General features: G+C 45.4%; 1 protein-coding gene across 4 annotated transcripts; it reads left to right on the forward strand.

Annotated features, from left to right (window-relative positions):
• Positions 1-240: 240 nt before the first annotated feature.
• On the forward strand, positions 241-19,567 carry LOC109887012 (carbonic anhydrase 14-like). 4 transcript variants are annotated; one of them, XM_031837775.1, is made up of 12 exons: positions 241-693; positions 1,788-1,808; positions 9,121-9,300; positions 10,752-10,897; positions 12,433-12,528; positions 12,752-12,818; positions 13,237-13,394; positions 13,588-13,711; positions 15,632-15,655; positions 15,764-15,848; positions 17,170-17,223; positions 18,671-19,567. In XM_031837775.1, the coding sequence occupies exons 1-12, from the start codon at positions 621-623 to the stop codon at positions 18,765-18,767; spliced, it is 1,125 nt and encodes a 374-aa protein (XP_031693635.1). In that variant the 5' UTR covers positions 241-620; the 3' UTR covers positions 18,768-19,567. The 4 variants fall into 4 exon arrangements, with proteins under 4 accessions (XP_031693635.1, XP_031693645.1, XP_031693638.1 ...); XM_031837778.1 differs by lacking the exon at positions 1,788-1,808 and having other exon boundaries at positions 259-693; positions 18,671-19,560; XM_031837781.1 differs by lacking the exon at positions 17,170-17,223 and having other exon boundaries at positions 263-693; positions 18,671-19,566.
• The last annotated feature ends 1,595 nt before the right edge of the window (positions 19,568-21,162 follow it).

Below are 21,162 nucleotides of genomic sequence, written 5' to 3' on the forward strand. Positions count from 1 at the left end.
GGAGTTATCTAGATTACCAATGGATGGATTAGTCTACTTTTGTTCCAAGCTCATACATCAACAAACCCAGACAGAGTTTAGCAATACGTCCGGCTACCCCTCTCACTCTTTCACTCACTCACGCTCCCTCTCTTTCTATCTCTCTTTCTCTAGCGCGCTCTTTCACACAAATTCTCCAATCACCTCCACTCTCCCCATTCTCTATACTCCACTATTATTTAAATTCTCCCCCTTCACTCACTCTTTCATTTTTCTGTCTGTCTGTCTGTGTCTCTCTCTCTCTCTCACACACACACACTCTCTCTCTCTCTCTGTTTTGTCACTAAGCTTTTCAGTGCCCAACACTGGACTCATGCCCACTCACTTGTCCCCCCTTTGCATTCTTCCTTTCTTTCTCTCTTGGCTCTCTCTCTCTCACTCAATCACTATTTCCCTCTCCATCTCTACTTTACTGAGACCTAAACTGCTACTTTGAATGATAGAGGGGACCCAGTGTGTAACGCACACACTCTGAGCTAATTTAGAGAGCTGTAGCAGGTTGGATCAGGAGCCCCTGTCTCTCTCTCTATCTCTCTGTCTGTCCGCTCATCTGTGGTTGTGTATGGGAGAGGAGGGCTAACATGGACTTGGTGGGTCTCTCTCTGCCTCTATTACTTGTGTTTTGGCAATGGACAACTACCACAGGCGCCGCCGGTAAGACCTACATCAGCCTTAAGATGGTTTGTTTTGGTTATTGTTTGTTGTTTGTAGTAGAACATTCTTGGAAAAAAGGGTTCCAAAAGGGTTCTTCAGCTGTCCCCTTTTTGGTTTCAGGTAAAAAAAAACATTTTGGCTCCTATGTGGAACCGAAAAGTGTTATTCAAAGGGTTCTCCTATGGGGACAGCCGAAGAACCCTTTTGGGTTCTAGATAATACCTTTTTTTCTTAGAGTGTAGCGGTGGGGTTAGTGGTGGTGTTGGTGGTTATGGTGGGGGCGGTGGAGGTCGTGGTGCCGGTGGAGGTTGTAGAAACTTGTAGCAGTAGTAATAACAGTAGAATAGTGGCAGTAGAATCAGTAGTTGAACAAGTTGAACAAGGAACAGTATAGTGGTAGTTGAGATATACTGTACATAGTAGTTGAGATATTCTGTATATAGTAGTTGAGATATTCTGTATATAGTAGTTGAGATATTCTGTATATAGTAGTTGAGATATACTGTACATAGTATTTCAGATATACTGTACATAGTATTTCAGATATACTGTATATAGCAGTTCAGATATACTGTATATAGTAGTTGAGATATTCTGTATATAGAAGTTGAGATATACTGTACATAGTATTTCAGATATACTGTACATAGTATTTCAGATATACTGTACATAGTATTTCAGATATACTGTACATAGTATTTCAGATATACTGTACATAGTATTTCAGATATACTGTACATAGTATTTCAGATATACTGTATATAGCAGTTCAGATATTCTGTATATAGTAGTTGAGATATTCTGTATATAGTAGTTGAGATATACTGTACATAGTATTTCAGATATACTGTACATAGTATTTCAGATATACTGTATATAGCAGTTCAGATATACTGTATATAGTATATATATTTTTACAGAGATATCATTTCACTTTTCAATGACACCTGTTCATATTGAAAATGTCACTTGCTGACAATATGTTGAATACTTTGGTGAATGTAGTAATACTGAATATAATAGTTGATAACTGCTGTCATGTGTTGTTGTGAGAATGACAATGAAGAAACGTGATTTTATTTCCCCTCTTTCAGTGACGTACTGGACGTACACGGGTAAGAACATCTCTCTCAATAACCAAAAGGCCTTCAAGTTGATTTCTAACTATGTTATTATAACTCATAAAGTAAGTGTAGATCACAGTAGGAATATTATCCCTGCCACTAAACACTACACAAATACCACAGTACACTCTCTGTCTGTCTGTCATTTATACATCAGCTCACCTACTGTACGTTCTCTCTCTCTCTCTCTCTCTCTCTCTCTCTCTCTCTCTCTCTCTCTGCATGGGGGAAACAGAAATGAGGAGTGGGGGATGGAGAGAGGGAGGGAAATGGGGGTGCAGAAGAAGGAAAGAGAGCTAGAGAGGGGGAGGAAAACGAGAGAAGTGGCAGGTGCACGAGGAGGATGAAGAGTTTGAAAGACGTGTTTCAGCAGCATTGTTACACCACACAATAACCCTGTGTGTTAATTGTACTGTCCAGGCTGAGGCACACTGCCTGCCTATCATGTGGACAATGACACTGTAGACCTGAAGGGCCCTTAGTGAATGCATACAGAGTGGTAGTGTGTAAACTAAATTCACACAGAGCTTTTCCATTCACATAAAGTACAGAGGTGTACAGTATGTCCCCTAACCAGAGCCTGTGTCCAGGGCTAGCTGGCATCACCACATGGTGATGTTTTTCTCTGTGTTCTATAGAACGCAATATACTGTTCAAGTAAATGGTGATGTGGGAGTTGTGTTGTGTTGGTGTGTGTGAGGGGATCTGTAGCATTCTGTGGCTGGCTCGCTCACAGGCACTGCGGCTCTTTGTATGGTATTTTGTGTGACTGTGTGTGTGGCATTGTGCCCATCCACATTGGGGACAGTGGCAGCGCTATGAGAGGTAGAACAGGTCAGAATAACGGAATATTCTCTCCGTTGTAACCATGGGGACCTCCATGACAACCAACTGTGGAGCTGCAGGACAAGTTTTTCTCCTTTTTTGGGGGCGGTGGGCAAGGAGGGGGATAGAGGACGGCTTAGAGGTACAGGCCGGGGGAGGGGAGTGTGTGTGTATGTGCAGGTGCGCGCGTGTGTGCGTGCGTGCGTGTGTGTGTGTGTGTGTATATATATATATATATATATGTAGGCCCAGCTAGCAAATTTGGTTGTGCTAGCTGAAGTTGTGGGAATGTATGTTTTTGGTTTGACATTGGTTATGGGAACGATGTGAAGTTCCTTAAATGCGCTGAGAACGATCCAAAGCTAAGCAACTATCCTGCACCATTCCCAGAAAGTTGTGGGTAGATTGTACGCAAAATAACCATAAGACAACCACGCTCTCACCAAGCTCTAACAAAAATATGGTTCACAGAACTTTTTTTGTGGTAGCTGGGGAGATAGTGATGGTGTAAAAAAGTCTCTCTCTAATCCCCCTAGGAAAGTAAATCCCCCTGAGCCCACTGCAGATAAACACTAGGGTGGAGTGGAGAGACAGAGTGTGTGTGTAAGTATAGAACTAATGTAGAAAGGATTCCCTCACATTGATTAACAGTAGCATGGAGAGTAGAGCACTGACCTCCGTAGCAGGCTAGAGCACCCTGGGGGTTGGAGAGGAGACCTCACATTGATTAACAGTAGCATGGAGAGTAGAACACTGACCTCTGTAGCAGGCTAGAGCACCCTGAGGGTTGGAGAGGAGACCTCACATTGATTAACAGTAGCATGGAGAGTAGAGCACTGACCTCTGTAGCAGGCTAGAGCACCCTGAGGGTTGGAGAGGAGACCTCACATTGATTAACAGTAGCATGGAGAGTAGAGCTCTGACCTCCGTAGCAGGCTAGAGCACCCTGAGGGTTGGAGAGGAGACCTCACATTGATTAACAGTAGCATGGAGAGTAGAGCACTGACCTCTGTAGCAGGCTAGAGCACCCTGAGGGTTGGAGAGGAGACCTCACATTGATTAACAGTAGCATGGAGAGTAGAGCACTGACCTCTGTAGCAGGCTAGAGCACACTGAGGGTTGGAGAGGAGACCTCACATTGATTAACAGTAGCATGGAGAGTAGAGCACTGACCTCTGTAGCAGGCTAGAGCACCCTGAGGGTTGGAGAGGAGACCTCACATTGATTAACAGTAGCATGGAGAGTAGAGCACTGACCTCTGTAGCAGGCTAGAGCACCCTGAGGGTTGGAGAGGAGACCTCACATTGATTAACAGTAGCATGGAGAGTAGAGCACTGGACTCCGTAGCAGGCTAGAGCACCCTGAGGGTTGGAGAGGAGACCTCACATTGATTAACAGTAGCATGGAGAGTAGAGCACTGACCTCTGTAGCAGGCTAGAGCACCCTGAGGGTTAGAGAGGAGACCTCACATTGATTAACAGTAGCATGGAGAGTAGAGCTCTGACCTCTGTAGCAGGCTAGAGCACCCTGAGGGTTGGAGAGGAGACCTCACATTGATTAACAGTAGCATGGAGAGTAGAGCTCTGACCTCTGTAGCAGGCTAGAGCACCCTGAGGGTTGGAGAGGAGACCTCACATTGATTAACAGTAGCATGGAGAGTAGAGCTCTGACCTCTGTAGCAGGCTAGAGCACCCTGAGGGTTGGAGAGGAGACCTCACATTGAGATCTGAATGAACCCTCTGTGTATTCGGTATTATTAACTGTTGTAATTGTGCTGGTTTGAGTCTAAGTTGTGCTCATGCCCCTGTCCTTTACTACCATCACCCCTCTCCTCTGTTCTGCCTACTCTCAAATTCTAAATCTTCCTCTTGCTTGTCACTCTCTTTTTCAGATGTTCCATTCTCTACATGTCCTTTTATTATTCCACCTCTCTGACCCATTCTCCTGTTTTCCCTCAGTCTCTCTAGTCTGAATCCCCTCTGTCTCTCTCTTTCTCTCTGTTCCAAGAATGTCTCTCTGTGCACCCATCAGTCTCCCTCTCTCTGCTCCACTTTCTCTCTCCCCTCCAATTAGTAATGAGGAAGGATGTGTGTGTGTGTGCGTGTGTGTGTGTGTGTGCTCACCACTGTGAATATAATACACCACCTCATCATGCACGCATGACTGACCACTGACTTTACACTCCTGTATACACACTCTCTCTCTCTCTCTTACACACACACACACACACGCACGCACGCACGCACGCACGCACGCACACGTACACACACACCAGCCAGTATTCTAACATTCTGATACTCCATACAGATGTAGGATCTTAATTTGACCAGTATTGTTGTAGCATAGTAATCCTGCAGCAACACGATTTGAACTTTTCGTCCATAATATTGCTTGACCGGTGGTTAGGCTATTAGCTGGACAAAAGTATGCTACAGTACCTTAAAGTGCAATGCTACCTTCAGAAAGTATTCATACCTCTTGAAATATTCCACATTTTGTTGTGTTACAGCCTGAATTCGAAATGGATGAAATATTTTTTTCCCACCCATCTACACATAATAAAACCCCATAATGACAAAGTGAAAACATGTTTTAAGAAATTGTTGCAAATTTATTGAAAATGAAATACAGAAATATCTCATTTATATAAGTATTGAGGCAACACTTTGTAGAAGCAAGTTTCTGGGTAAATCTCTAAGAGCTTTGCACACCTGGATTGTACAACATTTGCCCATTATTCTTTTCAAATTCTTAAAGCTCTGTCAAATTGGTTGTTGATCATTGCCTGACAACCATTCTCAGGTCTTGCCTTAGATTTTCAAGTAGATTTAAGTCAAAACGGTATCTAGGCCACTCAGGAACATTTACTGTCTTCTTGGTAAGCAACTCTAAGATTCTGTAGATTTGACCTTGTGTTTTAGGTTATTTAGGTTATAGGGGGGGGGGGGGTCCAATTAGCCTGGGTAGTCATTTGATTAGCTGTTCAGGAGTCTTATGGCTTGGTGGTAGAAGCTGTTTAGAAGCCTCTTGGACATAGACTTGGCACTCCAGCACCACCTGCCGTGTGGTAGCAGAGAGGACAGTCTATGACTGGGGAGGCTGGAGTCTTTGACCATTTTTAGGGCCTTCCTCTGACACCGCCTGGTAAAGAGGTCCTGTGATGTACTGGCCCGTACACACTACCCTCTGTAGTGCCTTGCGGTCGGAGGCAGAGCAGTTGCCATAACAGGCAGTGATGTACTGGCCCGTACACACTACCCTCTGTAGTGCCTTGCGGTCGGAGGCAGAGCAGTTGCCATAACAGGCAGTGATGTACTGGGCCGTACACACTACCCTCTGTAGTGCCTTGCGGTCAGAGGCAGAGCAGTTGCCATAACAGGCAGTGATGTACTGGGCCGTACACACTACCCTCTGTAGTGCCTTGCGGTCAGAGGCAGAGCAGTTGCCATAACAGGCAGTGATGTACTGGGCCGTACACACTACCCTCTGTAGTGCCTTGCGGTCAGAGGCAGAGCAGTTGCCATAACAGGCAGTGATGCAACCCATCAGGATGCTCTCGGGGGTGCAGCTGTAGAAACTTTTGAGGATCTAAGGACCCATGCCAAATCTTTTCAGTCTCCTGGGGGGAATAGGTTTTGTCGTGCCCACTTCACGACTGTCTTGATGTGTTTGGACCATGTTAGTTTGTTGGTGATGTGGACACCAAGGAACTTGAAGCTCTCAACCTGCTCCACTACAGCCCCATCGATGAGAATGGGGGCGTGCTCAGTCCTCTTTTTCCTGTAGTCCACAATCATCTCCTTTGTCTTGATCACTTTGAAGGAGAGGTTGTTGTCCTGGCACCACAATGCCAGGTCTGTGACCTCCTCCCTATAGGCTGTCTCATCGTTGTCGGTGATCAGGCCTACCACTGTTGTGTCATCAGCAAACTGAATGATGGTGTTGGAGTTGTGCCTGGCCGTGCAGTCATGAGTGAACAGGGAATTCAGGAGGGGACTGAGCACGCACCCCTGAGGGTCCCCTGTGTTTAGGAGGGGGCGGCCTGTCAGTAAGTCTAGGATCCAGTTGCAGAGTGAGGTGTTTAGTCCCAGGGTCGTTAGCTTAGTGATGAGCTTTGAGGGCACTGTGGTGTTGAACGCTGAGCTGTAGTCAATGAACAGTATTCTCACATAGGTGTTCCTTTTGTCCAGGTGGGAAAGGGCAGTGTGGAGTACAATAGAGATTGCATCATCTGTGGATCTGTTGGTGCGGTATGCAAATTGGAGTGGGTCTAGGGTTTCTTGGATAATGATGTGAGTCTGTGCGTGTGTGTGTATGTGTGTGTGTGTGTGTGTGTGTGTGTGTGTGTGTGTGTGTGTGTGTGTGTGTGTGTGTGTGTGTGTGTGTGTGTGTGTGTGTGTGTGTAAGTGTGTAAGTGTGTTTGTGTATGTAACGTATACAGTGGGGCAAAAACGTATTTAGTCACCCACCAATTGTGCAAGTTCTCCCACTTAAAAAGATGAGAGAGGCCTGTAATTTTCATCATAGGTACACTTCAACTATGACAGACAAAATGAGGGGGAAAAAATCCAGAAAATCACATTGTAGGATTTTTTATGAATTTATTTGCAAATTATGGTGGAAAATAAGTATTTGGTCACCTACAAACAAGCAAGATTTCTGGCTCTCACAGATCTGTAACTTCTTTAAGAGGCTCTTCTGTCCTCCACTTGTTACCTGTATTAATGGCACCTGTTTGAACTTGTTATTAAAAGACACCTGTCCACAACCTCAAACAGTCACACTCCAAACTCCTATGGCCAAGACCAAAGAGCTGTCAAAGGACACCAGAAACAAAATTGTAGACCTGCACCAGGCTGGGAAGACTGAATCTGCAATAGGTAAGCAGCTTGGTTTGAAGAAATCAACTGTGGGAGCAATTATTAGGAAATGGAAGACATTCAAGACCACTGATAATCTCCCTCGATCTGGGGCTCCACGCAAGATCTCACCCCGTGGGGTCAAAATGATCACAAGAATGGTGAGCAAAAATCCCAGAACCTCACGGGGGGACCTAGTGAATGACCTGCAGAGAGCTGGGACCAAAGTAACAAAGCCTACCATCAGTAACACACTACGCCGCCAGGGACTCAAATCCTGCAGTGCCAGACGTGTCCCCCTGCTTAAGCCAGTACATGTCCAGGCCCGTCTGAAGTTTGCTAGAGACCATTTGGATGATCCAGAAGAAGATTAGGAGAATGTCATATGGTCAGATTAATCCAAGATAGAACTTTTTGGTAAAAACTCAACTCATCGTGTTTGGAGGACAAAGAATGCTGAGTTGCATCCAAAGAACACCATACCTACTGTGAAGCATGGGGGTGGAAACATCATGCTTTGGGGCTGTTTTTCTGCAAAGGGACCAGGACGACTGATCCGTGTAAAGGAAAGAATGAATGGGGCCATGTATCGTGATATTTTACGTGAAAACCTCCTTCCATCAGCAAGAGCATTGAAGATGAAACGTGGCTGGGTCTTTCAGCATGACAATGATCCCAAACACACCGCCCGGGCAACGAAGGAGTGGCTTCGTAAGAAGCATTTCAAGGTCCTGGAGTGGCCTAGCCAGTCTCCAGATCTCAACCCCATAGAAAATCTTTGGAGGGAGTTGAAAGTCCAAGTTGCCCAGCAATAGCCCCAAAACATCACTGCTCTAGAGGAGATCTGCATGGAGGAATGGGCCAAAATACCAGCAACAGTGTGTGAAAACTTTGTGAAGACTTACAGAAAACGTTTGACCTCTGTCATTGCCAACAAAGGGTATATAACATCAGTATTGAGATAAACTTTTGTTATTGACCAAATACTTATTTTCCACCATAATTTGCAAATAAATTCATTAAAAATCATACAATGTGATTTTCTGGATTTTTTTCTCATTTTGTCTGTCATAGTTGAAGTGTACCTATGATGAAAATTACAGGCCTCTCTCATCTTTTTAAGTGGGAGACCTTGCACAATTGGTGGCTTACTAAATACTTTTTTCCCCCACTGTATGTGTGTGTGTTGTCTGTCTGGGTGTGTGTTCGTAAGGGTGATGATGCTCATTAGTCATTAGTCAGAGAAGGTCAAGTGGGTCGGCAGGGTAGCCTAGTAGTTAGAGCGTTGGACTAGTAACCAAAAGGTTACAAGTTCGAATCCCCGATCTGTCGTTCTGCCCCTGAACAGGCAGTTAACCCACTGTTCCTAGGCCGTTATTGAAAATAAGAATTTCTTCTGAACTGACATGCCTGGTAAAAAAAGTATAGCAGGGGAGTGTGAAAGAGAGGATGATCCCCAACTTATCTTCTGTTTTCCACAGAAAATGGTCAAGAGGTCAATATGAAATACAAAAGAAATGGCCTGCTGACTGACTGGCCATGCTTAATGTGTATCACTGACAAAGAGTCACAAGATGTGTCATGTTTTGGTCACTCCCTTCCCTTCTCCTCCCCCTCAGGTTCAGTAGGCCAGTCCAAGTGGGCGGATTACTTCCCAGACTGTGGTGGTAAGGCCCAGTCTCCGGTTGACGTGGCAACGGTCCAGACCCAGTATGACCCCAGCCTGGGCCCTCTTACCCCCCTCGGTTATAGCCAGCACGGTAACAAACCCTTCAGCCTCTACAACAACGGACATACAGGTAACTACAGCAACCATGCTGACTCCATCACTTACAACAGACAGGTAACTACAGCAACCATGCTGACTCCATCACTAACAACATACAGGTAACTACAGCAACCATGTTGACTCCATCACTAACAACATACATACAGGTAACTACAGCAACCATGCTGACTCCATCACTAACAATATACATACAGGTAACTACAGCAACCATGCTGACTCAATCACTAACAACATACAGGTAACTACAGCAACCATGCTGACTCCATCACTAACAACATACATACAGGTAACTACAGCAACCATGCTGACTCCATCACTAACAATATACATACAGGTAACTACAGCAACCATGCTGACTCCATCACTAACAACATACAGGTAACTACAGCAACCATGCTGACTCCATCACTAACAACATATAGGTAACTACAGCAACCATGCTGACTCCATCACTAACAACATACATACAGGTAACTACAGCAACCATGCTGACTCCATCACTAACAACATACATACAGGTAACTACAGCAACCATGCTGACTCCATCACGAACAACATACATACAGGTAACTACAGCAACCACACTGACTCCATCACTAACAATATACATACAGGTAACTACAGCAACCATGCTGACTCCATCACTAACAACATACATACAGGTAACTACAGCAACCATGCTGACTCCATCACTAACAACATACATACAGGTAACTACAGCAACCATGCTGACTCCATCACTAACAACATACATACAGGTAACTACAGCAACCATGCTGACTCCATCACTAACAATATACATACAGGTAACTACAGCAACCATGCTGACTCCATCACTAACAACATACAGGTAACTACAGCAACCATGCTGACTCCATCACTAACAACATACATACAGGTAACTACAGCAACCATGCTGACTCCATCACTAACAACATACATACAGGTAACTACAGCAACCATGCTGACTCCATCACTAACAACATACATACAGGTAACTACAGCAACCATGCTGACTCCATCACTAACAACATACATACAGGTAACTACAGCAACCATGCTGACTCCATCACTAACAACATACATACAGGTAACTACAGCAACCATGCTGACTCCATCACTAACAATATACATACAGGTAACTACAGCAACCATGCTGACTCCATCACTAACAACATACATACAGGTAACTACAGCAACCATGCTGACTCCATCACTAACAACATACATACAGGTAACTACAGCAACCATGCTGACTCCATCACTAACAATATACATACAGGTAACTACAGCAACCATGCTGACTCCATCACTAACAATATACATACAGGTAACTACAGCAACCATGCTGACTCCATCACTAACAACATACATACAGGTAACTACAGCAACCATGCTGACTCCATCACTAACAACATACATACAGGTAACTACAGCAACCATGCTTTCTCTCCATCACAGTGGTGATTCCTCTCCCAGGCTGGATGGGTTTAGGGGGGCTGCCCTGGCAGTTCACGGCCGTCCAGATGCACCTGCACTGGGGCAATGGAGCCCCGGAGGCCGGGGGCAGCGAACACACCATCAATGGTCAGAGCTCCGCTGCAGAGGTGAGGGACTGTGTGTGTGTTTGTTGAGGGGACTGTGTGTGTGTTTGTTCTGTTGAGAAACCATACTATAATCCCATTAAATATTATACAGAAACACTAAACAGCAATCTAGACTATTAGCTCATCTGGTTAACACTAGTCATAGTAGGAGAAAACAAACTTGAAAAGAAAGGTTATTGGAGAACAAGTGTTTGAATGATGTTAATTAATTGGGGAGTGGAATTAAATCTGATTGTTGTAAAGACTTCAGGATTAGAAAGCATGCCAAATAAAAGCCTCTCAAACACCTACAGTATACATAGGAAGGGGAACCAACTTTCTCAGGTTGGCAGTGTATTTACTGTACCCCAAAAACACACACACACACACACACACACTTTTGGAACTTGAAACACTGTCCAATTCTCTGTGTGAAGGGAATGTAGAACATGCAGTGGATCTGCAAAACTGGGTATGAGAGAGAGAGAGAGAGAGTTAGAGAGAGAGAGAGAGAGAGAGAGAGAGAGAGAGAGAGAGAGAGAGAGAGAGAGAAAGAGAGAGGGAGGGACATTGAGAGAGAGAGAGAGTTAGAGAAAGTTTGTGAGAGTTTGAAAACATGAAGGAGAAGCTCCATGCTCTGGTTACACACTATTACGTAAAGACAGACAATTAGTGTTTATCTCTCCACCCTCCCCTACTCCCTCCCTCTCAAAGAGTTTCAATGAGCCAGCATATCCCCCCTCCCTCTCTCTATCACTCTCTCCACCCTCCCCTACTCCCTCCCACTCAAAGAGTTTCAATGAGCCAGCATATCCCCCCTCCCTCTCTCTATCACTCTCTCATTCCCTCTCCCTCCCTCTCTCTCTCACTCTCTCATTCCCTCTCCCTCCCTCTCTCTATCACTCTCTCATTCCCTCTCCCTCCCTCTCTCTATCACTCTCTCCACCCTCCCCTACTCCCTCCCACTCAAAGAGTTTCAATGAGCCAGCATATCCCCCCTCCCTCTCTCTATCACTCTCTCATTCCCTCTCCCTCCCTCTCTCTCTCACTCTCTCATTCCCTCTCCCTCCCTCTCTCTATCACTCTCTCATTCCCTCTCCCTCCCTCTCTCTATCACTCTCTCCACCCTCCCCTACTCCCTCCCACTCAAAGAGTTTCAATGAGCCAGCATATCCCCCCTCCCTCTCTCTATCACTCTCTCATTCCCTCTCCCTCCCTCTCTCTATCACTCTCTCATTCCCTCTCCCTCACTCACTCTCTTTTTCTCCCATCTGAATGCTATGTAAATGAATGTAGCAGCACTTTTCATTCAAACTCAAGGGGGATTTTCCAAAAATTAGACACTGCCACACACACACACACACTGCCACACACACACTGCCACACACACACTGCCACACACACACACACACACACACACACACACACACACACACACACACACACACACACACACCACACACACACACACACAACACACACACACACACACACACACACACACCACACACACACCACACACACACACACGCTAACCATGTTCCCTCTCTGTGTAGCTGCATGTGGTGCACTACAACTCAGAGCTGTACCCTAACATGTCAGTGGCTATGACCCAGCAGGATGGACTGGCAGTCCTGGGAGTCCTCATAGAGGTAGGACTGTTACATCATAACTAACTGACAATCACATCAACAACTGGATACATTACATACTTCAAAAGAGTTGTATTTGTATTTTTACAATAGGTTACAAATTCCCTTTATTTACGTTTTATTTCTTCAGTTGTAAAATGTACACATCACCAGATTAGTAAGAAAGGCTTTGTGAATGTAGAGTAAAGCCTGCACACTAAAGGGTAGATGTGTGATCTGTCAGACAGGTGAGGAGGCTAACCAGGCCTTTTGGAACATTCTCAACTACCTGGGTCGTATCAGACATGCAGGTGAGACAGCTTTTAATGATTATTTACCTTTATTTAACTAGGCAAGTCAGTTGAGAACAAATTCTTATTTTAAATGACAGCCTAGGAACAGTGGGTTAACTGCCTTGTTCAGGGGCAGAACAACAGACTTTTACCTTGTCAGCTCGGGGATTGGATCTTGCAAATCTTTGGTTATTAGTCCAACACTCTAACCACTAGGCTACCTGCTGCCCCAGGTAGCTTAATCAAAGTACACCTTAGCCAATCAGCATTATTACTACAGCTACCTTCTAGCAATGTTACCACGACTACAGTAGTTTATGGGGATTCTCTGATTTCTTATGCAAGTGTCAAACAGCACCACTACATGCCCCCAGGAGTACATCTCCTCTAACTTTCATCTGTCCATCCACCCCTCCATTCCTCCCTCCGTGGTCAGGTCAGAGTGTGTCCATCCCAGCCTTTGATGTCCAGTCCCTCCTGCCCTCTGACCTGGGGCGATACTACCGATACAATGGCTCTCTCACCACTCCTCCCTGCTTCCAGAGTGTCCTCTGGACCCTCTTCACAGAGACCGTCAAAATCTCACACACACAGGTGAGGGAAGGTGTGTGGTGTGTGTGTGATGGTGATATACTTATGCTTGAATTCCAAGCATCACTATGTCCTCCTCTTCTTTTCTTTCCCTCTTCCCTCTTGTCTTCCTCCTCTTCACCATCTTTCCTCTCTTCCTCCCTCTTTACTTCTCTCTTTCCTCTTCTGTTCCTCTCTGTCCTCCCTTCTTCCTCAGCTGATGAAGCTGGAGACAGTGCTGTATGCCAGTAAGGAGGACGCTGACCACGTCGTCATGCAGGACAACTACCGTACACCCCAACCACTTAACGACCGGACCATCCTCTCATCCTTCCCATTAGGTCGGGGGGGGGGTTCTCTAACACAACCAACAGCCTCGTAGCTAACAGCAGCATCAGCAGGAAGGGCATGGGGTGGGCTAGCCTCGTACCTAACAGCAGCATCAGCAGAAGGGGCATGGGGTGGGCTAGCCTCGTAGCTAACAGCAGCATCAGCAGGAAGGGCATGGGGTGGGCTAGCCTCGTAGCTAACAGCAGCATCAGCAGGAAGGGCATGGGGTGGGCTAGCCTCGTACCTAACAGCAGCATCAGCAGGAAGGGCATGGGGTGGGCTAGCCTCCTACCTAACAGCAGCATCAGCAGGAAGGGCATGGGGCGGGCTAGCCTCGTACCTAACAGCAGCATCAGCAGGAGGGGCATGGGGTGGGCTAGCCTCCTACCTAACAGCAGCATCAGCAGGAAGGGCATGGGGTGGGCTAGCCTCCTACCTAACAGCAGCATCAGCAGGAAGGGCATGGGACGGGCTAGCCTCGTACCTAACAGCAGCATCAGCAGGAAGGGCATGGGTTGGGCTAGCCTCCTACCTAACAGCAGCATCAGCAGGAAGGGCATGGGGTGGGCTAGCCTCCTACCTAACAGCAGCATCAGCAGGAAGGGCATGGGGTGGGCTAGCCTCGTAGCTAACAGCAGCACCAGCAGGAAGGGCATGGGGTGGGCTAGCCTCCTACCTAACAGCAGCATCAGCAGGAAGGGCATGGGGCGGGCAAGCCTCGTACCGTGACCACTAATAACATTTCACCAAACAGTATTAGTGGACACGGTGAGGGGCTCTCGGGGTGGACATGTGGAGGAAGGCTAGCGTTAAACACTAAAGAGAAGAATGTGGTGAGAACTGTTGGAATGTCAAGGGTTACTGACTGTGAAAGAGATAGAGAGGGAGATAGAGGGGGCAGGAGATAGGAAAAGAGAGAGAGGGGGGGTTTGAGGGAGTGATAGAGAGAGAGGGGTAGTGGGGAAGAGAAAGAGGAGCTGTAAATGAGGGGGAGCTCTGTTTACGAGATGGCTGATTCGTTTTTGCAACATCTCTTCTCTAAACACTGACACTGTTGTTTTCACATGACAAGAGAGGAAGAGAGAGAGAGGGAGTGAGAGAGAGAGAGAGAGAGAGGAAGAGACAGAGAAAGAAAGGGAGAAATGGAGAGAGGGAGAGTGAGAGAGAAAGAAAGAAAGAAAGAAAGAAAGAAAGAAAGAAAGAAAGAAAGAAAGAAAGAAAGAAAGAAAGAAAGAAAGAAAGAAAGAAAGAAAGAAAGAAAGAAAGAAAGGGAGAGAGAGAGAGAGAGAGAGAGAGAGAAAGGGAGAGCGAGAAAGGGAGAGCAAGAGAGAGAGAGCGGAACACAGATAAAGGAGGTGAAAAACTGATAGGGTGGCCTATGACAACACCATAGGAGGCTGGTGAGAGGAGGACGGCTCATAATAATGGCTGGGGTGGAGTGAATGTAATGGTGTGTTTGATATCATTCCATTCTGCCCATCCTCCCCAATTAAGGTACCACCAGCCTCCTGTGGACAACACTCATTCCAAAGACTACAGAACACACTGTAGACGTATGATCATTTACCTGTAGTTCTACTGGTAGACAACACTCATTCCAAAGACTACAGAACACACTGTAGACATATTATCATTTACCTGTAGTTCTACTGGTAGACAACACTCATTCCAAAGACTACAGAACACACTGTAGACGTATGATCATTTACCTGTAGTTCTACTAGATGTTGGTTAAGCATTAATTCCAACTGAATTATCGACTGCATAAACAAAGTAGCACAGCAGTATTTTTACATGAACCCTCTGTCATGACATCATGATCATGTCAAACCGTTATGATCATGTCAAGCCTGTTATTATGTAGGTCTTATGACAGACGTACAGGTAATAAGACAATGCTCTAAATAACATATTCCTTTTCCCACTTGCAGAATCAGTGAAGGTGTACACTGCCGGTAAGATGTGGACCTTCATAGCTGATTCATTATTAGAGTAGGCCTCTGGTCAATGGCTATCTTTTCATGTTTGATGTACTAGTTGGAATATTTCTCTGTCTGTCTCAGGAGAGATCACAGCGATAGTAATAGGAGCTCTGTGTGGCTGTGTTGGTGTGGCTGTCATCATTCGCTTCATAGTGAAGACTATACGGTAAGGCACTGAGCTGTTAAATGGGGTTTCTTAGCTTACTAGCCTGCCTGAGGGCTATTCTGTTTCTGATTAAACCAACTACTGTTACGGCCGTTAAAGAAGAGGGAGTGGACCAAAGCACAGGGTGGTAAGTGTTCGAGTGTTTTTTTGAAAAGAAATCATGAACAAAATAACAAAGAGCAAAACGACAACGAACAGTTCTGTCAGGTGCAGAAACACAAAACAAAAAATAACTACCCACAAACCCAGGTGGGGAAAAGGTCACCTAAGTATGATTCTTAATCAGAGACAACGATAGACAGCTGCCTCTGATTGAGAACCACACCCGGCCAAATACAAAGAAATAGAAAACATAGAAATAAGGAAACTAGAATGCCCACCCTAGTCATACCCTGGCCTAACCAAAATAGGGAATAAAAGCCTCTCTATGGCCAGGGCTGGGTTTCTTTTTGTTCTTGGTGTCTCAATCTTCATATTTCTCTTGGCAGATTTTTCAAACACCTACATAATGAAAGGGTCTTGGTAAACAGGTGGAATCCTCCATAATACCTGATACCTACTGCATCCATGTCCAATACTACATGTTCATAAACCAAATGAATACTAGTGCCAGTGTTCTCTGTGACAGGGTTCTAATTACAGGGATGTCTGGAGGTGCTAGCCACGCCTATACTAAACGTTTCTCCCCCAAAAGTGTTTTGGCACCCCTTGAATTGTAAAAAAAACCATCAACGTGGGCACCCCCATCAGTGTACCTCCTAGAGTCAATGTGTAATTCCAACCCTGATCAAAAATAACATTACTATGTTAACCACCAGTGATTGGTAGATTCCCTGGCCTATTTGCTCAGGTCTAGGATCGGTTTGTTACTCCAATCCTAACCGTAACCATGAGGTAAAATAAAAAAAACGGACCTTAGATCAGTGATCAGGGGCAACTTCATCCTCTACCATCTGATTGTTGCTCTGACTGTGTGATAATTGCCCACTTCTTAATCGACTCTTTGTCCCTACATTATGCACTTTAGATTTAGAACCAACAGCCTCGCTTGCCAGGCTTAATGCTAAAGACATATGGTTAGGAATGAGACTAAAGAGCTGAGATGATTGGCTAGGTGTAAGAAATATGGCAAAAGGTTCACCCAGCCCACACCATACTGCCAATAACTATCTCATTATTTCACATCTAGAAAACGTGCAGAGGAAAATGATAAAGGGTCGGTTCGGGGCATGATTGTTGCCCTTTTAACATGATTGTGTCTGTCTGTGATGTGATCGTTTGTGTTTCCTGGTCACATGACACTGTGTTTTCATCACAACAGCTCCACCTCTAGCTGGGACGTCCTGCCTAGCATCCGGCCCGCCCCCGTGCCCAGGTCACCAATCAGATTATGACCTTTGACCTTCACCCCATTAACCCAAATCCCTTATTCTACTCCCCATCATCTGCCTTCTGTCCCTGGATAGAGATAACTCCTAGCACCCCTAAACGTTGGTGTGTAGCCTCCAGATCTGAAGAAAGCAAGTAGATGTATCGTTAAAATCGGGCTCAATTGAGCTCGTTTTACTTTTATCCATTTTACTTACCAATCTAATTCCTTAAGATCTGCAAACACCAAGGTGGTCTAGGAGTTGTTTTTTGGACTGGGACTCTAGAAATTCCAACATCACGTGAAATCCTAAAGAATCCTAATCCATTCCTGTAATCCTGTTATTCTAGGAAATTTCACAACTCATTTGTTTAAAGTAGATTGTTGTGTCTTTAAATCCAGTGTTGTACTAATATAGGACATTTTTCTCCCTCTCAATAGCTTTTTAATGCTGTAACTTCCCACTGGGCACACACGGGTTGAATCAATGTTGTTTCCACGTCGACGTGGAATCGACGTTGAATTGTCGTCTGTGCCCAGTGGGTTTCTACGTCACACTCTGTTGAGTCATTGATCCGTTCACTCCATCATTCCCTCCAAAACATTCACCAGGCATTACTCCTCGCTTGTTGTTTACTTGGACTTTTACTGTACTTTTACTGTACTGAAGCCTATGAATTATTATTATAATAGATTATGGCTTTATTTCATTTGTTGACTCTTCTTAATTTTATTTTAGTCTGTCAGTCAGTCAGCCAGTCAGTCTGTCTTTCAGTCTGTCTTTCAGTCAGTCAGTCAGTCAGTCATTCTGTCTGTCTGTCTGTCTCTGTCTGTCTGTCTGTCTGTCAGTCAGTCAGTCAGTCAGTCAGTCGATCTTTCAGTCTGTCTTTCAGTCTGTCTTTCAGTCAGTCAGTCTGTCTTTCAGTCTGTCTTTCAGTCAGTCAGTCAGTCAGTCATTCTGTCTGTCTGTCTGTCTCTGTCTGTCTGTCAGTCAGTCAGTCAGTCAGTCAGTCAGTCGATCTTTCAGTCTGTCTTTCAGTCTGTCTTTCAGTCAGTCAGTCTGTCTGTCTGTCTTTGTCAGTCAGTCAGTCAGTCAGTCAGTCAGTCAGTCAGTCAGTCTGTCTGTCTGTCTGTCTGTCTGTCTGTCTGTCTGTCTGTCTGTCTGTCTGTCTGTAAGTCAGTCAGTCTGTCTGTCTGTCTGTAAGTCAGTCTTCTCCCTACCTTTATCCATTGTTGTCATTTGGTTCCTTTACACATAGACCCACCATTGGGATGTTTCCCAACAAGAACAAATCCATGCAGTTATTTAGTGTATCACTCTGCTGGATGGTTGAGTAAACTGCTACAAAATACAGTGTAAACAGGGGGAGTATGACATACAGCAGGATCAATGAGCTTTTATGCCATGTACTTCCATTGATGAGTCGGACTGCCTGTGCCCTCTGACATGTAGGACTATGGAGCCAGGGAAGGATCTGAAACAGGACGTGGCCCTCAACACGACCACTGAACCAGGAAAAAAAGAAGATCCTGTCCCCCCCTCAGTCTGAGACCAATCAGAGACCTCCATGAACGACCCCCCCCCCCACCAACCACACTACACCCTCCCTGCCAATGGGCTTGGATGAGTGCCTCTATGGCTCTGGTCCAGAGGAGGCTGGTTGGAGGAGCTATGGGAGGACAGGCTCATTATAATGGGTAGAATGGCATAATGGAGTGGTATCAAACGCAACAAACATATGGATTTGATTTTGATTTGATTTGAAAAAACCACATGTTTGACTACGTTCCATTTATTCCCTTCCAGCCATTACAATAAGCCTATAGCTCCTCCCACAAGCCTCATCTGCTTTGGTCCATTTGTTTGTCTGCATGGCCTTCTGGGTGAATGCATGGTCTGTTATGGTCTACCTGTATGCACGGTACTCTTTTCCATCCACGTTCTGCCCTTCCTGTCCTAACTTCAGGGCCTCATGGGCACAGCTGGACTGCATTCAGGATGACATCATCACTTGCAACTGCCATGTGAGACACACCTCCAAACGAGAGGAAGGAATAGTAGAAACATGTCACACAATTTGTCATTGAAGACTGTATAGTCCAAACCATGTGATTCTGAAATCAGCCCTGCACATTCCTTGCCAGTGGAAGGCCTGTGTGTGTGTGTGTGTGTGTGTGTGTGTGTGTGTGTGTGTGTGTGTGTGTGTGTGTGTGTGTGTGTGTGTGTGTGTGTGTGTGTGTGTGTGTGTGTGTGTGTGTGTGTGTGTGTGTGTGTGTGTGTGTGTGTGTGTTGCTTGTCTGAATTCAGATGTAAATACATAAAGCATCCAAATAAAAGAGTTGAATGACGATGTTGCTTGGGTCAGTGTGATGTTCACACTGGTGTAGTACACATGATGAACACTAGACACTGCTATAGGACAAGTGGTGTAGTACACATGATGAACACTAGACACTGCTATAGGACAAGTGGTGTAGTACACATGATGAACACTAGACACTGCTATAGGACAAGTGGTGTAGTACACATGATGAACACTAGACACTGCTATAGGACAAGTGGTGTAGTACACATGATGAACACTAGACACTGCTATAGGACAAGTGGTGTAGTACACATGATGAACACTAGACACTGCTGTAGGACAAGTGGTGTAGTACACATCCTGGGGAGGTAGGTAGCCTAGTGGTTAGAGGAGGTAGGTAGCCTAGTGGTTAGAGGAGGTAGGTAGCCTAGTGGTTAGAGGAGGTAGGTAGCCTAGTGGTTAGAGGAGGTAGGTAGCCTAGTGGTTAGAGGAGGTAGGTAGCCTAGTGGTTAGAGTGTTGGGCCAGTAGCCAAAATGTTGCTGGATCGAATCCCCAACGTGACAAGGTGAAAATCTGATGTTCGGCCCCTAAACAAGGCAGTAAACTCACTGTTCCCTGGTAGGCTGTCATTGTAAATAAGAATGTGTTCTTAACTGACTTGACTAGTTAAATAAAGGTTCAATTAAACATGATGAACACCAGGTAGAGGAAGAGAGCTGATAGACCCAAGATGCACTAGTTTCTACTTCCCTATGTACACACACATATAAACAAAGACACACTATTATAATATACTTTAACCAATTATGCAGCAGAGGCTCTAAACTTGCTGCAGCTTCATTAAGTGATATCAATCCATCTGTCATCCATCAATTCACTTCTTTACATGTGGTCTGTGTTACTTAATTGGCAAAGAAACAAAATCCAACTCTGCCTTGATTGGGTTGTATCCATTTCCATCCCTTCCTACTGTATCAGTGGTCAGAGAAACACAGAGATCTATGGCCAAGGATCAGTTTCCTCTCCCCTCGTCCCCTCCTCCTCTCTCGTTCACAGCCTGGGGGTGAAATGGGATGGAATGCTGGAGGTGTTGGAGTAGGGCAGATAGGATTACTCATTCCTTCTCAGGTTGGTCAGTAGTATCACTCTGGTGGGATTGTACCTTGATGTTCCTGACATCTTACACTCTTCTGTGTGACATCATTAGTGGTCTGAACATGAATATGACATGATAATTATTTCCCTACTCCTTCATTTTCTCTGTCTCTCTCTCACTTTCCTCCCTCTCTTCACCTCTCCTGGACGCCACTCCCAACCCCCCTGGGGATGGACAAACAGATGGACGTACTCAGTCACACTTGGCACCTGTGTCCCATGAATAGTTAAAGAGGGGTTTGGTGACGATCAGGCTGTAACTGAGATTAGAACAGCCAGCAGGACTCAGTCCAGGAGGCAACATGCCGGGCTCTGGGACTCCCCAGGAGGTAACAACAACCAGCAGGAGGGGCATGATGCCTACCCTGTGGTGGAAACGTAGACTTGGGTGGAAGGGAGAAACAAAGCAAACAACTGTCAATCTGTGGGTAAACAAACACATGACTGTACATTAGACCTCTGTGCCTGTGTGTTCATCCAAAG

Source organism: Oncorhynchus kisutch, linkage group LG2 (assembly GCF_002021735.2).
Source record: "Oncorhynchus kisutch isolate 150728-3 linkage group LG2, Okis_V2, whole genome shotgun sequence".
Taxonomy (NCBI): Eukaryota; Metazoa; Chordata; class Actinopteri; order Salmoniformes; family Salmonidae; genus Oncorhynchus; species Oncorhynchus kisutch.

Excerpts from the sequence above, each read along its gene's own strand:
- LOC109887012 (XM_031837775.1), top strand. The coding sequence starts at position 621 with ATGGACTTGGTGGGTCTCTCTCTGCCTCTATTACTTGTGTTTTGGCAA. Across the intron at positions 10,898-12,432 it reads GTCAGAGCTCCGCTGCAGAG|CTGCATGTGGTGCACTACAA; the intron begins GTGAGGGACTGT and ends CTCTCTGTGTAG. Across the intron at positions 12,529-12,751 it reads TCCTGGGAGTCCTCATAGAG|ACAGGTGAGGAGGCTAACCA; the intron begins GTAGGACTGTTA and ends GTGATCTGTCAG.